This window comes from Bos mutus, chromosome 7 (assembly GCF_027580195.1).
Source record: "Bos mutus isolate GX-2022 chromosome 7, NWIPB_WYAK_1.1, whole genome shotgun sequence".
NCBI lineage: Eukaryota > Metazoa > Chordata > Mammalia > Artiodactyla > Bovidae > Bos > Bos mutus.
The window spans coordinates 55148003-55165940 of NC_091623.1; the positions used below are offsets into that span (position 1 = coordinate 55148003).

The following is a 17938-nucleotide window of genomic DNA, read 5'->3' on the forward strand; positions in this document are numbered from 1 at the left end:
CTGTCTGTCTTTCCTCCCATCCAGCCACATAACCCGGGGTTCGGCATGGGGGGTCCCATGCACAATGAAGTACCCCCACCCCCCAACCTCCGAGGACGGGGAAGAGGAGGGAACATCCGTGGTCGAGGGAGAGGGAGAGGGTTCGGTGGTGCCAACCATGGAGGCTACATGAATGCTGGTGAGGACCCTGTCCTGCACTGTCCCCAGGGGCCTGGCCTGCTCCCTGCAGTGGGTGGGAACACCACCCCCACCCCCGGCATAAGAGGCATGGGTGGGGCAGACAATCTCCCACCCTGGTGACCCTGTCCATTCCCTTTCAGGCGCCGGGTATGGCAGCTACGGGTATGGAGGCAACTCAGCGACTGCTGGCTACAGTAAGTGCGTGTTTCTCTTTGTCTGAGCTTGGGAAGAAGCTGCAGTTTAGCTCCCGTGGCCTGAGTTAGAGCAGGGTGGCCCAGCAGTATTAGCAGCAACAGCCTCCCTGAGATTCATGGGCGGCTGGCACCTGTGCTTGGTGTTAGGGCAAGTGGTCCTCCAGCGCCCCCATGCTGCAGAAGCATAATTTACTCTCTAAGTGTTAAGGCTCACATTGTATAACTAACTGGCAAATTCGTTAAAAATCAAAATTTTAAATTTCTCTGCTTTAAGCCATGCGAAGCACCAAACCTGTGAATACGCTTTTCCTGACAGTGCACAGCTCTTGTCTTGAGAAGGAGCCTTCATTGGGGGGTTACAGGAGCAGAGAAATCTAAAACATGAATTTCAAATGTGGCGCTCTGTGCCCTTTTTCAAAAGAATTCTAATTTTTTTTCTCTGCTCTGTCTCCCCCTTTTGTAGGTGACTTTTTCACAGACTGCTACGGCTATCATGATTTTGGGTCTTCCTAGAGCATCTAAAAGTATTGCACACAAAATCAACTTTTTACTCCAATTTTCTCGAACTCCAAAACCCAAAGTGTCCGTGCTGTGCCCTGTGCTTCACTGGGTTTCTCAACCGTGGCTTGTCACCGCAGCTTGTCTGAAACTCTTAGCCTGCAGAATTTAAGACAATGGCAGTTTTTATCGTGATTTGCCTTTGAACTTGGTCCTATTGAAGTTCACAATAAGTGGAAAACAATTTTTCAGAGAATGCGTTTTTGTGCAGAACTGCACAGAATTCTAGAGCCAGCGTTGGTCAGCATCAAGGCAAAAGCCCACCTTTGCTTTTTATGGAAAGCATTACTTTATTTAAGAGACAGATAATAATGCATTTTAATCTACCTTTGTCTTAATTTACAGCAGGTTTTGTATGAATTTTTAACCTTTTAACAAATCCCCAAATCTCTTTGATGCCTTTGACAGTAACAGTTTCACCACATCCGAATCCAGAGCAATCTGCCTTTTTTTCCATAAGCATGTGAAACATTGGGAACGTTGGGGAATTGTACATTGTGCTACGTTAACCTCTTCCATCTTTTGTAACTGCTCTGGTGGGTTCTTGTTCCGGAGTGCGATATTCTGTGGCTGCTTTAGCTAGAGGTGAACTCTCAAAGGTATCAAAACTGTGCTTCCACTCTTAGTGCAAGAAACAGACAGGCTTTAAGGAAATGAGAACGTAGAATTTTGCAAGTCCTACTCATCACTGCAAATGCATGGGATTCTTAAGGATTTTTCTTTTTTCCTTTTTCTTTTAAATGGGGCTTTAAAAATATCCAAGTAGAAAGAGCCTAATACATAGCGCCTAATTCTCCAGTGAGGAGCCAAGCCCCCCAGCAGACCCTGTGCTGCCAGCCTGCTCCCACGACAGGTTCCAAAAGGCCTGGAAAGCTACTGCCCTCTCTCCGGAAGTTGCAGGCTTGAGCTGGGGCTTCTCCCTGCATGTAGAGGTGCACCAAGGCGTTCTGGCTCTTGAATGAGACCCTCGTTTCCTGGCGGGAGCGCTTCTTGGGAACGAGTGTGGTTTTGGCTCTGATCAACAATTCTTGCAGCAAAGCCTGCCTCCACATTGACTTGCAAGATTTTGCGTTTATTCAGGAAAAAAACTGGTCAAAACGGTTATTCCATAGTTTGTTCCCAGGGGTTTGAAACATTCAGTGAAACTTTTGAAAACTTTGATTGCATGATGTATTTTTTTTTTTAAGAACGTTATTGTTTGAGAATAATGTCTTTTTATACCAGGAAATAGTTATCCTGAAATGACGTTGAAAACTTTCCCTCCCCTTTATTATTTTTTTTTTTAATCAATACATGTTAAAGTAACAAGCCCTCAGTCCTTGGCGTCTTCATTCATCCCCACGCTGGCGGAGGGGCGAGGAGGCGCTCAGTGCAGGCCGTGGGCAGCTGAAGTGGTGGGCTGCAGAGAGGAGGGGGGAGTCTCAAGGGGGTACCGCCCCTCCTCCAGGAACCAAAGCATGTTTTCTCTCGCACTGGGGACATAGCCTTCTCCCTGGTGTTTCTGCCTTCTGGTGGGCTGAGTGGAGGGGTCTCGAGGAAATTAACTTATGTGGCAAATTAGCTCTATCCAAATTATTGTCCAAACCACCCAAGACACAGTGGTATGAGACATATATCTGCAGTGGGTGGAAGGTCCTTGAGAACTCCCAGATTCACCTCATTCAAAAGACTGGAGACTTGCTGCTAAATATAGGAAGGAAGGACTGGGTGTGTGGGGGCATTCCCTTCTCCTCCTCCCCCATCCCGGGCACACACAGTGGCTGGCTGTGTCAGGGGCAGCAGCCATCCAGAGGTAGTGTGCCCAGGTCTGCCTGCCCCAGGGGCTCTGCTGCCCTTGCGTGAACGTCGGGGATTGCCTGGCTGGGTCAGAGAGCCACCCACATGACCTGACCTCCGCCTTCCATCACCTTGCCTTGTCAGGCCCATCCCCCATGGATCCATCTGAGTGTTGGAGTCTGTTAACAAACCAGGGTCTATACTTAGCGACCAACGTTGGGGAGGCGGGTATCCATTGTGACATTCTCTGCTTCAGGGCCTGAGAATGTGGTGGCCTCGCTGCACACTTGTTAGTCCTGCCACTGGGTCCCGCCTGTGCCCGGCAGCTGTGCTGGGAATGAGGGGGGGTGCCCTGTGGGAGGCCTCACCTGGGCGTTGGGAACCGAACTCTGGTGTTTGATTTCCCCATGAGGCTGTGGAAGTCACACCCGGGAGACATCCCAGGTCATTGGTTAGACCAGCTAGTCTTCCATGAATGGCTCTGGCTTTAGGGGCGTCATTACAGAATATCTCCTGAGGTCACAGGGCTTGGACTGCCGAGCCTCTTCCCAGCACAGCGGGGAGTTGGGGGGCGAGGGGAGGAGGACAGGGTCGGAGCTGGCTGCTTCTGTGGGGCTTTGCTTTTCCTGTCACTGTTGGGGACATCTGGGTAGCAGCAAGCTAGTCGTGAATGTCATCCCGCGCTTGGAGCCCATCTCACTATAATGTTGACATCTGCTGCAAAAGCTGCTGTCGGCCTGCTGTCGTGCCGCTGCTTGGCAAAGATCCATTGTTGTCGTCAGCTGATGGGTGAGTGGAGCTGAAGGCTGGGGCCAGCCCCAGCCAGGCTGCCTGATGGACCGGAGCCACCACTCCTCGCTGTCCTGCCTCCGTCCCTCTGTCCCGGCCTGGGCCATGGGCTTGTGGGTCAGCCTTCAGGGCCCACAGCTGCAACCACCCCCTCCTGCCCTTCCCCATTTCCCCCTCCTCCGCCTGACCTGCTGCCTTCCTGTTTAGGTCAGTTCTACAGCAACGGAGGGCATTCGGGGAATGCCGGTGGTGGCGGCGGCGGGGGCGGTGGTGGCTCTTCTGGCTACGGTTCCTACTACCAAGGTGACAACTACAACTCCCCAGTGCCCCCAAAACACGCCGGGAAGAAGCAGCCGCACGGGGGCCAACAGAAGCCCTCATATGGCTCAGGCTACCAGCCCCACCAAGGCCAGCAACAGTCCTACAGCCAGAGCCAGTACAGCAACTACGGACCCCCACAGGGCAAGCAGAAAGGCTACAATCACGGACAAGGCAACTACTCCTCGTACTCCAATTCCTACGGCTCCCCTGGAGGTGGAGGCGGATCCGACTACAGCTACGAGAGCAAATTCAGTGAGTTGGCTGGCAGGGCACCTCCCCAGGCATGGTGGAGAGCCTAGCGACGCTGGCTACAGGGCGGGCGTCAGGAAAACCCTGGCACCGAGTCTCCCAGTCCAAGTCTTTGCTGTGCCCTCCTTGTTGCCTTCTCCATGGTTCCAGAGGCTGGGGCACCAGAATAGATAGAGCCTGTGAGGCCAGGCCAGCTGCTATGAGCTCACCTCCAGGGCTAGGCTCTGGAGACAGCCCCCAGCAGATGCTCAGTTACTGCCCCCTTCTTCGCCTCCTGTGGAGATATAGCACGACAAGATTCGGGGCATCCTTGGGCTGTCCTTAAGGAAGCTGTGCTGTCTGTGAGTGGGCCCGGCAGGGGTCGCTGGGTGCCAGGTGGGAAAAGGGAGGAGGCTTGGAGCAGGCAGGATGGAATTGGGCTTCAGAATGTGGTGCCATTACAGGACTCCAGTGACCCCTGGCACTTCATGGTTGGACAGGTTGCCTAGTTCAAACAGTTAAAACAGGGATTTCTGCAAAGGCCTATGGTCTCAGCCAAGGGTAAACCTAGCATGCCCAGCCACATCGTGGCCACAGCCCCTTAACCACACTGTCTTCTCTGCTCCAGACTACAGTGGTAGTGGAGGCCGAAGCGGCGGGAACAGCTACGGCTCAGGCGGATCGTCCTACAACCCAGGGTCACATGGGGGCTATGGAGGTTCTGGGGGCAGCTCCTCATACCAAGGCAAACAAGGTGGGCCTGGGGAAGCAGGTGGCACAGTGGGGTGAGGGGAGGCTTAAACTCAGAGCCAACAGAGCCCACAGGGGTTCTTAAGACCCAAATTTATTTTACTTCTTGAAACTTTCTGGCCACATAGCATGTGGGATCTTAGCTCCCCTACTAGCAATCAAACCTGAGCCCCCTGCCCCTGCTAGAGAAGTCCAGAAATTGCCCTCTTGTAAATGTTGGCAGCAGCAGGGGAAAATGCTGAGAACAGTGAGGGCCAAATAGCCTGCTGTGTGAACTCTGGTTGGGGGTGGTGAGTTCAGCCTTGCGCTCAGGCAGTGCCTGATCATAGCTCCTATGGCTGACGCATCTGTGACTGGACAGATCCCTACTCCTTGTAAGCCCTGCTTGATGGCCCCACCTCTCAGGGCTCATGTGAGAACTAGGCCCGCTGACCCTGGAAAGGCACTTAACAAAGTGGCACTTCCAGGGCTGCTCTGCTGCTGTATCTCATGGACAGACACAGCTCTGTTGAGTGTTGGCTGATGCCCGAGCACTGACCACGGGGTGGGTCTTGTGCCCCTCACTTCTGACCCATTCCTCTCTCAATTAGGAGGCTACTCGTCACAGTCGAACTACAACTCTCCAGGGTCCGGCCAGAATTACAGCGGTCCTCCCAGCTCCTACCAGTCATCACAAGGGGGCTATGGCAGAAACGCAGACCACAGCATGAACTACCAATACAGATAAAGCCCCCGAGGGGTGAAGATTTGTACCTTCTGCACTTAACCCTCCCGTTGTAAGATTCAGTTTTATGCATCACAGTTAACATGTCAACCGGCCTCTCCAGGCCCCTCCGCCCTCCCCTGTCCACGTTGCCGTGTCGTGAGGTGCAGCTGGTCACCCCCGTGACCCGTCCTGTGACCCATATTTAGCCGTGTTTGGGACTCCGTGTCTTCAATGGTTTGTTAGTTGCCATTACAACTTTGTCTGAGTAGAGTTTTTTGAGTTCTTGCAGTTAAGTATCCCTCTGTCTATTTACGATTGGTGTTAGTGTTAACTCAGTTTGTCTTTAAATAGTCACGGAAGGGATACGTCATCTGTTAATGCTTTTGTGAAGTGAGTTAAACGAGCTTTCTGTATTTTAATGCTTTAGTGTTTCAGTTTTATAAGTGAAGATTTTATTTTAAAAACCAGTGGGAAAGAGTGGGGTTTCTTTTTTTTTTTTTTTTTTGGTATGTCTGCATCATTCAGGCAGTACATCTGAATTGAGCTGAATGTAGACAAATAAAGAAAAACAAAACTCTGCGCCCGTCGTAGCCCTGGGTGTCTGGCCCACCTGCAGCAGGATGGGCAGGGTGCCTCCACCCTGTTCCCAGCGCAGGAAGGCAGGGTGTGGGGGGCAGGGCAGCTCCTGGTCACCAGAGAAGTCCAGGGCCAGAGACCCAGTGTTGCAGTGGCTCCGAAACCATTCTCCCGACGGCCTGCAGGGCAGCTTCCGGAGGCCCACACTGCTGTTTGGGTTTTGCTCATACATAATTGGGCAGGGTTCATTTTCTGCTCCATGAATTCTAATAGAGTTTTTAAGTGCAATTTCAAATCACCGTGGAGTAAGGTGATCTTGTACTTCAGTACACTAGCTGACTTTGAAGAAGCCCAGCTGAATCTGGCTGAAGGTTCCCAAGGTTTGGGGAATGCAGCCCCAGAACCATCCCTGCAAGTAGGGCACTTGGTGTCTCCAGCAGCCCCCTCCTGGGGCCTGTTCCACTGAGTACACTTTTGGGATGCCTCTCCATCTTGGGCATTTGCACAGTGTTTGGGGGACATTTGTCACCTACGGGTCATCAGTGTGCAGTGGAGGAGCGGCACCCCCCTCCCCAAGCAGCCCTTTTCAACTCCGGGCCTGCCCCAGGGGGAGAGTGGTGTTACCTGCCTATCTGGAAGGAGCCCCTCGGTGAGGCCTGGGACTGCCTCTCTGCAGAAACCTATCTAGTTTTGTCGCCTCTCCACTCTCAGACCACGTACTGTTCAAGTTCTGAGCTCCAGGTGGGACCTTCGCCTCCCGTGCTTGGTTAACCTTGACCGTTGGGAGAAGTGTGAACCATTCTTGATGCAGAGTCACTCAGCCGAGGCAGAAACCATCCAGTATGCCTTCAGAGGATAAAGATTTGCCTCCTTGGGGAGGTGAAGGAAAGGTGATTGCACTAAATAAAAAAACATCGTAAGAATTTTGTCAACTGCCAGAGCAGAGGCGGCCCTGGATATCAAATGGTCCAGCTTGGGGAATGGGGCCTGAAGTGCCCTGGTATCCCTTCAGTATGTGTGCTAGTGGAGACCGATTCAGGGGCTCCACAAAGAGAGGCCCACACGAGATCCCTGGGATCCTGTATTTGAGATAATAAAGGTGTGGGCAGAAGCCGTGTCACTCAGAAGTCCATGGCGAGGAACACTCCCATACTGCCTGCCACATGACTTTTGCTCTGGACCTGCATTCTCCACACAGCTTTCACCGTGGGTTTCTCAACAGCATCTGCTGCCACCATTCACATTTCTGGATGCTGACACCACAGGGGAAAGCATCTCAAGATCAAAGAAGGCAGCGGAGGAAGATGTCCCTGTGGTGACATGTTCTCAGGGACTTGGGACTTGCTGCCATGGTCCTCTCTTGGGGGAAGGGCCGGGGCCTGGGTGGCTTATCTTTGATGGAGGCCTGACCGAGTCCCTCCCACAGTCAGGACAAATTAACTGGGAAGAAGCAGGATTGCCTTCTTGCTTCCTCCAGCTCCTGGTGGCTCCAGGCATCCCTTGGCTTGTAACAGCATCATGCCAGTCTCCGCCTCTGTCTTCACATGAACTTTTCCTGTGAGTCTTTGTGTAAGGACACCAGTCACTGGATTTTGGCGTACCCTGGTCTAGGATGCATTCTTCCTATGATCCTTTTTAAAAAAAAATCTAAAAAGATGTGTTCCCAGGTAAAGTTAGGTTCACAGGTATCGGTGGTTAGGAATTGGACAGGCCTTTTGGGGGGAACACTTTTCGACCCAGTACAAGGCTGGGTAAAGGTTCTACCGACCATTGCTGCTGTCAGCCCTGGAAGCTCATCAGCCACAATCAGGATTACTGTAGTCAGGTGTGGACAGCACAGAGCCAACAGCATCTTGTCAGCAAAGTGAGTACCTGTCTGAGGAGCCCACTTGGAATCACAGGTCCTTTGTCACCCTGATTCCACTCAAGGACCTTGGTGGCAGTGATGCAGCTGACCATGGACAGTATCCCAGCCCTTGGGACCTACCACCCCAGGAAGCTGGATTCAGCAAGTTGTGGCTATACCTTAGCATGGAGAAGGCCTTGCTGCTCACACCTCAGCTCTTCAGATGTGATCCAGGCTTTCCCAGGCCTGTTGTCCTCTAAGCCTTGGAGGCCAGTGTGGAGGAGGTAGTCTCCAGCTCCTCCTCAGCTATGGCCATGGTAGGCAACAGCTGGCTTATGGAGAGGCACGTTGGCCCATGTATTGCTGGAAGATGGTGTTGTGTTCCTGAGTCTCCAGCAGACAGCACCAGGAGCCTCAGCACGAGGATCGATTGGTGGCCTACACCCTCAGCGAGTTGATCAGGACAGGGTCAACTGGTGGATAGGCCATGGGGGTCAATGGCCTGGGACCAGACATCACCCTGAAGGGTGCTTTTGGAGGGAAGGTAGGAAGGGAGAAAGTATGACTTAACACCTCATGGTGGTAGGAGATGATGTCACAGGGAAGGACAGGGCCTTGCCAGCAATTTGAACTGATCACAGGGTGTAAGTACTGGGGACTAGTGACCTCAGATGAAAGAGGGCCTTTAGTAGCAATGGTGGAGACAAAAATCAGAGACATACACCTCTGTAGATTTGTAGTCACCGGGGCCCTGGTTGTGCCTAGGTGCAGCCTGAGCTGCCCGACTGCCCTCTACCTGACAGGGAAACATTCATTTGTTCTCTCTCTCACCGTTAACCTGTTCTGGTGTAGTCAGCTGGGCTGTCGAGCCTCAGGATTCAGTGTCCAGGTGTGAGCCTCATGGGGCTCTTCCTTCCCTTCACAGGCCTGTTCTAAAACGTGTGGACACAATTTTGGGTAGCAATGCAGCACGCATTTTTGGCTGAAATGCTCATTCTAACCCACTCCAGAATAAATGAAAACTTACTGTGCTCATTTGTTTCATTCACATAATGTGTTTATTGGGTATTGCTTATGTTTCAGCTATGTACTGAGCGCTGGGAATATGGCAGTGAACCTGGTCCTAGCCCTCAAGGAGCTTCTAGGCACCAAGAGTGCCCTTGCCCAGCTCGGGTAGAGTGTTACAGGAAGGCATTCTGTGTCTCAAGTGAGACAGAATGGTTGAGTGGGACCAAAAGGTGTGTTGAGGATTAGCCAAGGGACTGGCATGCTCAGAAAATTCTGGGAGGTGTCAGTGGAATTCAAGGAGCTAATATTCAGGTGAGTGAGCATTGTGGTCATGAGAAGGGAAAAGTGTGGCTTGATGTAAGCCTGGAGCCATCCAGTGCAGGGGCTTGACTGGGAAGCAGAGGACTTTTCAACCTCATCCTGAGGACAACGGAGAGCTGTGGAAAGAGCTAGAAAGAACTTGGGCTGAGTGGTACTCCAGAGCAATTTTTGGGTAAAGAACCTGTGTGTAGTAGAGGTGAAAATAAAGGCTGAGAGACGGACAAAACGGCTTGAGTTCTGCAACAACTGAGCTGAGGTTCAGTGTGATACAGTGGCAAAAGTCCACTGTACTTTGTCAGGGACCACCTTCCTTCCAGACCCAAGAGGGGTTAAAACTGCATGTCCTAAACAGCTGACTGGGACACAGTGATGCATTATAATCTTGGCCCAAGATAAGGAGAGGGGTCCAGGCTTACCACTCTGTTCTACTGTGGGGGGGGACAAGCTGGAATGTTTAGACAGTGGCCATAGAGGTCATTCCACACAGGTCAGAAGTCCTGGTCCATGGCCTTTCTGGTATTTCCCAAAAAGCTAGCATGGCACCCAGGCTGTGGGGGCTGAGACTAGCACACAAGGACTGCTCTCAACCCCGTCTGAATGAATCAGAGAAAACATCGTCCAGGCTTTTGGGACAATTAGCCGACCCCAGGACTGCAAGGACTTTTACTTCAACGTCAGAGGTACCCCTAACTCCTCTCCAGAGCAAACCGAACTCCTGCCGTTCTGCATCTGAGAACTCCATATGCTACTCCATAAGGAGAACCCCTTCCAGTTTTGGGGGCTCCTCTGCACAGTTGCGTCGACCCCAAGGAGGGAAGGGTTGGGGATTCACGGAGACTTTGAACCTGGGAAAGTACACCGGCTTCCATTTGGCTGCAGAAACCACCCAAGGATCGGTTTTTCCAAATTACCCTTTCGAAAATGATCTCTTGCAAGCTCTTAGGACCGCCTCTTGGGCACGCGCTTCAACAGGGCCAATCAACGATCCCCGCTCCGAATAGAGGCTTTCCACAGGCTCTGCCTCTTAGCGTCGTTCGGTGCGTCATCGCCCCCACGCTCCCAATTGGACAGTTCCTTAAGCTCCTACCTATTGGGTGAGTCCTTTGTGCGCGGCGCGCGGCTTTTAATAGGCCGCTTCTTCAGGCTCCGCCCCCAGATCTGCAGCTTCCTTGGCCCCGGGAAACGTGCGTGGCGCTGTCCAGAGTGCTGAAGTCGCGCACCCTGCGCCGCCTCAGGACGGCCTTGTGGCGCCCCCCAGGCCTCCCGGCTGAACAGCAATGAAATCTTAAAGCAGATGCCACCGAGCCTCGGATGCAACTTAACTCCAACCCCCGATTTTACCTCTGGGGATAGGAAAAACTCTCTAAACGCTTCATTAAGAAACCCCCACTCTCCTATCTAGCTCAGAGGAACTCCAAAGTCCCCACTGCTAACCAGAGGCCTTGCACGATCTCATGCTGTGACCTCTCCACCTTTTGCTCCTTCCCTCACTCCTGCAGCTACATTGCTCTCCCTGCCGCACCGCAAGTGATCCAGGTACATTTCCACCTCAGCAGAGAATTTGCTCTCATGGTTCCCACTGCCTAAAATGATCTCTCAGATATCATTTGAGTCCCTCTTTATTTCCTTCAGGCCTTGACTCAAATCTCACCTTATTGAGGCTGATCTAGACCACTCTACTTAAAATAGTCACCTCCCAACTCCTCTCCTGCCCTCATTATTCCCCCAACACTCTTCACTACCTGAGACTGATATGTTCTACAAATTATTCTTGTTCATACTTGCAGGGCATGGATTTTTGTCTGCTTGTTTGCTGCTATGTTACCAGCAGTGAGAACAGTGCCTGACAGAGTGGGTGCTCCCTAATGTTCATTGCATGTATATTCATGTGTGTATTTTGATGTTTACTGTTTACCATCATCATGATGCTCTGCCCCAATTTAAAGATGAAGAAACTGAAGTAGAGTGCCCATCATTTGACCAAAGTCACCTGGTTTCTGAGTGGCAGAGCCTGAATCCCCTCTTCTGGTTCTTCTGGCTGTAACCCTTTCATCTCTGCCCTGTGCTACAATCCCTAATACTGCCTTCTTCAGTAAAAGATGTATAGACAGTGGCTTCATGGGGCTCAGACAGAACTAGATTTCCTTCTTTTTTAAAAACTGTATTTACTGTGCTGGGTCTTCATTGCTGCTTGGGCTTTTCTCTGGGGCTACTCTCCAGTTGTGGTGTTGGCTTCTCATTACAGTGGCTTCTATTGTTGTACAGCTTGGACTCTAGGACACACAGCTTCAGCAGTTGCAGCTCCTGGGCTCTAGAGCACAGGCTAAATAGTTGTGGCACATGGGCTTCATTGCTCTGCAGCATGTGGGATCTTCCCAGATCAGGGATCAAACCCATGTCTCCTGTATGGGCAGGTGGATTCCTTACCACCAGGGTAGCCCCAAAACTAGATTTCAATTCCTGTTCCTTGATTACTACTCATGTGACCAGGAGTGAGTTAGAAAATATCTCTGCCTCAGTGACTTTATTCATAAAACGGAGATAACAGTACCCACCTTGTTATTCTGTGAGAGTCAGATAAGGCAATGACAGCATATGGCTTGGCAGACACCTGACACACACTGGCACTTGCTCTGTTAGTGTCGGCAATGTTGGTTCTTAAACATCACCATCACATTATTATCTGGCAGAATTAAAAAGAAATACTAAAAAAACTAGGAGATTGAGCCTAGCAAGTCCATAGGAAGAATGTTTCAAGAAGGTGGGAGTGAAGAATAGATGCCAAACCTCACTGGGAATAAGACAAATGCATGTTAAAAATGGCACGGAGTTACCAGAGTTCTCCTCTTAATGCAGCAGGTGAGGACAGAGGTTGCAGACGTTGTGCTTCTGTCAGTGTAGTTGCCACAAACCCTATGGAGGGCATTTGCTAGGATCTCATTCTAGTCTTTGACCATGTCATCCAGCTGGTAGAAAATTTTCCTAAACATATACTTGCTGCCATGTGAAATGGCCTAAATACAAGATTATTCATTGCAGCCTTGTTTGTAGAAGCAAAAGATTTTACTCACAACCCAAGTGAAAAACAACCCGATAAGCAAGAGGTGGACTATTCATACTCTGGGATACTGGGCAACTTTTTAAAAAATGTAAGAATGGAAATTCCCAGTCAGTCCAATGTTTAGGACTCCATGCTTTCACTCTGAGGGCCCAGGTTCAATCTCTGGCCAGGGAACTAAGATCCCCTCCAAACTTTTTTTTCAGTTCAGATCAGTCACTCTGTCGTGTCCAACTCTTTGCAACCCCATGAACTGCAGCACGCCAGGCCTCCCTGTCCATCACCAACTCCCAGAGTTTACTCAAACTCATGCCCATTGAGTCAGTGATGCCATCCAACCATCTCATCCTTTGTTGTCCCCTTGTCCTCCCTCCTTCAATCTTTCCCAGCATCAGGGTCTTTTCAAATGAGTCAGCTCTTTGCATCTGGTGGCCAAAGTATCGGACTTTTTCTCAATGAATAAATTTTTAAAAGAACAAGGAGACTATGTACTGACATGAAATAGCCTCCAAGGTGTACACAAAAAGTGGAGTGCATTCCCTACAGTAACTAGCAAGCCTGCTTTTGTGAACAAAGGGATATATGTAAATAAGTATGTAACAATATTTGCTTCTCTCTGCATGAGAAAGGGGAGAAGGCAATGGCACCCCACTCCAGTACTCTTGCCTGGAAAATCCCATGGACGGAGGAGCCTGGTAGGCTGCAGTCCATGGGGTCACGAAGAGTCGGACAGGACTGAGTGACTTCACTTTCACGCATTGGAGAAGAAAATGGCAACCCACTCCAGTGTTCTTGCCTGGAGAATCCCAGGGATGTGGGAGCCTGGTGGGCTGCCATCTATGGGGTCGCACAGAGTCGGACACGACTGAAGCGACTTGGCAGCAGCAGCAGCAGCAGCATGAAGGAAAAAAAAAAACACTAGAAGGACATAAGAGTCTGATAAAACATGTTACTAGGAAGGGCTGAGGTGGAAAGTGGGTGGATGTGTTGGAAACACTGTGGGGGATGAGGTGGGACTGAGTTTGTTCACCTTTTGTGTTTTGAGCTTTTTTATATACTTGCACATGTGGAATATTAAAAATGCAGAAAAGTGTATAAAATACAAAAGTGCAGTTCAATGAATACTCTTGTATTTACAATCTCCAAAGATCACTATTTTGTATTTTTGTTCCATATGGAGATTTTATATATACAAGTGCTCAGCTCAGCTGTGTTGAATCTGCTACCAAATCATTACCAAGTAATGAAAGATGTCAGGAAATGTCTCAAACATCTGAAAAGGCATTCAACATTAGTAGCAATCATGGAATGTAAATAAAGGCCAATGGACAGACCATTTCACAGGCACCTTATCGGCAAAATTGAACAGTTCTATAAACATAGTTGGCAATTTGATCTCTGGTTCCTCTGCCTTTTCTAAAATCAGTTTGAACATCTGGAAGTTCACGGTTCATGTATTGTTGAAGCCTGGCTTGGAGAATTTTGAGCATTATTTTACTAGCGTGTGAGATTAGTGCAATTGTGTGGTAGTTTGGGCATTCTTTGGCATTGCCTTTCTTTGGGATTGGAATGAAAACTGACCTTTTCCAGTCCTGTGGCCATTGCTGAGTTTTCCAAATTTGCTGGCATATTGAGTGCAGCACTTTCACAGCATCATCTTTTAGGATTTGAAATAGCTCAACTGGAATTCCATCACCTCCACTAGCTTTGTTCGTAGTGATGCTTCCTAAGGCCCATCTGACTTCACATTCCAGGATGTCTGGCTCTAGGTGAGTGATCAAACCATCGTGATTATCTGGGTCATGAAGATCTTTTTTGTTCAGTTCTGTGTATTCTTGCCACCTATTCTTAATATCTTCTGCTTCTGTTAGGTCCATACAATTTCTGTCCTTTATTGAGCCCATCTTTGCATGAAGTGTTTCCTTGGTATCTCTAGTTTTCTTGAAGAGATCTCTAGTCTTTCCCATTCTATTGTTTTCCTCTATTTCTTTGCACTGATCACTGAGGAAGGCTGTCTTATCTCTCCTTGCTATTCTTTGGAACTCTGCATTCAAATGGGTATATCTTTCCTTTTCTCCTTTGCTTTTCGCTTCTCTTCTTTTCACAGCTATTTGTAAGGCCTCCTCAGACAGCCATTTTGCTTTTTTGCATTTCTTTTTCTTGGGGATGGTCTTGATCCCTGTCTCCTGTACAATGTCACAAACCTCTGTCCATAGTTCATCAGGCAGTCTATCAGATTTAGTCCCTTAAATCTATTTCTCACTTCCACTGTATAACTGTAAGGGATTTGAACTTCCAGATGTTCAAGCTGGTTTGAGAAAAGGCAGAGGAACCAGAGACCAAATTCCCAACATCCGCTGGATCATCAAAAAAGCAAGAGAGTTCCAGAAAAACATCTATTTCTGCTTTATTGACTTTGCCAAAGCCTTTAACTGTGTGGATCACAATAAACTGTGAAAAATTCTGAAAGAGATGGGAATACCAGACCACCTGACCTGCCTCTTGAGAAATCTGTATGCAGGTCAGAAAGCAACAGTTAGAACAACATGGAACAAGAGACTGGTTCTATATAGGGAAAGGAGTACATGAAGGCTGTATATTGTCACCCTGCTTATTTAACTTATATGCAGAGTAAATCATGAGAAATGCTGGGCTAGATGAAGCACAAGCGGGAATCAAGATTGCCAGGAGAAATATCAATAACCTCAGATATGCTGATGACACCACCCTTATGGCAAAAAGTGAAGAAGAACTAAAGAGCCTCTTGATGAAAGTGAAAGAGGAGAGTGAAAAAGTTGGCTTAAAGCTCATCATTCAGAAAACTAAGATCATGGCATCTGGTCCCATCACTTCATGGCAAATAGACGGGGAAACAGTGGCGGAATATTTTGGGGGCTCCAAAATCACTGCAGATGGTGACTGCAGCCGTGAAATTAAAAGACGCTTACTCCTTGGAAGGAAAGTTATGACCAACCTAGACAGCATATTAAAAAGCAGAGACATTACTTTGCCAACAAAAGTCCGACTAATCAAGGCTATGGTTTTTCCAGAAATCATGTATGGATGTGAGAGTTGGACTATGAAGAAAGCTGAGTGCCAAAGAATTGATGCTTTTGAACTGTGGTGTTGAAGACTCTTCAGAGTCCCTTGGACTGCAAAGAGATCAAAGCAGTCAATCCTAAAGGAAATCAATCTTGAATATTCATTGGAAGGACTGATGTTGAAGCTGGAACTCCAATCCTTTGTGCTGGGGTCCAGCCCCAGCAGGATCCTAGGGTACCCTCAGGAAAGACAGCGTTGGCGAGAGAGAGATGACACGGGTCTTATAATGGACTGAAACCTGATAGTCCGGGGTCGAACGATAAGAGAATAAAGGAGAAAGAATAAAGAGAAGAGAAAGAGGTTTGCTCTTCCTTGATTAACACAGAAAGCCAATAAAGCTCTTGTGTTCTAAGGAGTCATCCTGAAAGAAGAACAGAGAGAGAAAAGGAGGGAAAAAGAAAAAAAGAATGACATGGGGAGACCAAGCTTCGGTGAGCGAGGCCCATACTTTATTTTCAAAAGGAACTTTTTTACCTTGACTTGTACATAGAGGGAAATGAAAGATGCAAAGTCATACAGAGTCAGCCCAAACATTACAACTGTTTTGTCTTTATCAAAACCAGGATTTTTTCTGCATACCTTTCCCATAAACAATATTGTGTACAATATCTTCTGGCCTTGGAGGCCTGTAGACATTTTATGACCCTTTTTTGATAAAGGCTGTTCAACCAGAAAACTTATTTTCCCTTGAAGTGTTTTTTCTTTATATTTCTAATCTATGTCAGCCTCATAAAGTGCTAAACAGAGTTACATTCTCATAGAGCAAAGGTGCAGTAAGTTACAACAAAGAAGGAACCAATTAGCTCAAAGGTCTGATGTAGTTAATTTCAAGGCTGCTGCTTGTTTTTCTTACATTCCAACTATGTTAACCAATGCACTCCCAGGTGCACAATGGATAAGGGATATGGGCACTTGGCAGCAAGCATTGGCCCATAGTGAAGCCCTTTACCAGTACTATCTATTCTAATAATTTTTCATCCCTTAAAGGACTCTATGCTCATTAGGACTTTTAGAATGTTTTGGCTTCCCGTGCCTTTCAAGGTTGGGGAGTTGTGAACAATCATGTGTGTTAATTGTAAGAGTATGGATAAACGTGTCAGGCAAGCTAGAAAGCCATCAGAGGGGCTTGAATTGAAACACTCCTATCTCAGAGAAATGCAAATCAAAACCACTATGAGATACCATTTCACACCAGTCAGAATGGCTGCGATCCAAAAGTCTACAAATAATAAATGCTGGAGAGGGTGTGGAGAAAAGGGAACCCTCTTACACTGTTGGTGGGAATGCAAACTAGCACAGCCACTATGGAGAACAGTGTGGAGATTCCTTAAAAAACTAGAAATAGAACTGCCTTATGATCCAGCAATCCCACTGCTGGGCATACACACTGAGGAAACCAGAAGGGAAAGAGACACGTGTACCCCAATGTTCATCGCAGCACTGTTTATAATAGCCAGGACATGGAAACAACCTAGATGTCCATCAGCAGATGAATGGATAAGAAAGCTGTGGTACATATACACAATGGAGTATTACTCAGCCATTAAAAAGAATACATTTGAATCAGTTCTAATGAGGTGGATGAAACTGGAGCCTATTATACAGAGTGAAGTAAGCCAGAAGGACAAACACCAATACAGTATACTAACGCATATATATGGAATTTAGAAAGATGGTAACGATAACCCTGTATACAAGACAGCAAAAGAGACACTGATGTATAGAACAGGCTTATGGACTCTGTGGGAGAGGGAGAGGCTGGGAAGATTTGGGAGAATGGCATTGAAACATGTGAAATGTCATGTATGAAATGAGATGCCAGTCCAGGTTCAATGCACGATGCTGGATGCTTGGGGCTGGTGCACTGGGACGACCCAGAGGGATGGTATGGGGAGGGAGGAGGGAGGAGGGTTCAGGATGGGGAACACATGTATAATTTTTTTTTTAATTAAAATTGAATAAAAAAAAAAATGAAACACTCCTATCATGCCCAGGAGACTTATTAATTACAGCCCTAAGTTGACTTTTTCCAGAGAAAGGTGGTCGGGGATAGCCCCCTGTTAATGTCAGAAGAGTTGGTGAAAGGCACAAAATAGTAAGACAGACAGATTCTGGTTTTGGGGTAGATGCTTGAGCACATTCAGGGGGTCCCTTGAGGTCTGATCTGCCTTTGCCTGTCAGGTCTCTCCCGCATGACCTTTGTCATGGGTGGGATCTCCCCTGGTGGCTCCCGGCACCTTTGGCCACCTGATGTGAAGAGCTGACTCATTTGAAAAGATCCTGATGCTGGGAAAGATTGAAGGCAGGAGGAGAAGGGGACAATAGATGTGGTATAATATGATTTTATTAGTGGAACAGACAGCAATTTCTCCCATACCTCCTTGGTGCTACTGAGTTCTTCAAAAACTATTATGAAACTTATATTTGAGTGAGTTGTTAGAGTTTTGAAATTTTAGACAATTCCATGGGTCAGTGATCTATGACTAGTGGAAAAGGATAATTCAAAAACATCATCAGTCTAGTAT

At 48.3% G+C, this 17938-nt stretch overlaps 1 protein-coding gene across 5 annotated transcripts in view; it reads left to right on the forward strand.

Moving 5' to 3' along the window:
• Positions 1-8955, forward strand: part of ILF3 (interleukin enhancer binding factor 3) — a 30403-nt gene extending 21448 nt beyond the window's left edge. For 3 of the 5 annotated variants that reach the window (XM_070373658.1, XM_070373660.1, XM_070373659.1), the window contains exons 16-20: positions 25-178; positions 321-374; positions 3705-4070; positions 4675-4800; positions 5387-8955. In XM_070373658.1, the coding sequence (XP_070229759.1) occupies positions 25-178; positions 321-374; positions 3705-4070; positions 4675-4800; positions 5387-5523 (837 nt within the window). In that variant the 3' untranslated portion in view covers positions 5524-8955. Of the gene's footprint in view, positions 1-24; positions 179-320; positions 375-837; positions 2248-3704; positions 4071-4674; positions 4801-5386 lie in introns of those variants that run through there. The other 2 variants (XM_070373661.1, XM_070373662.1) reach the window with 1 other exon arrangement.
• The last annotated feature ends 8983 nt before the right edge of the window (positions 8956-17938 follow it).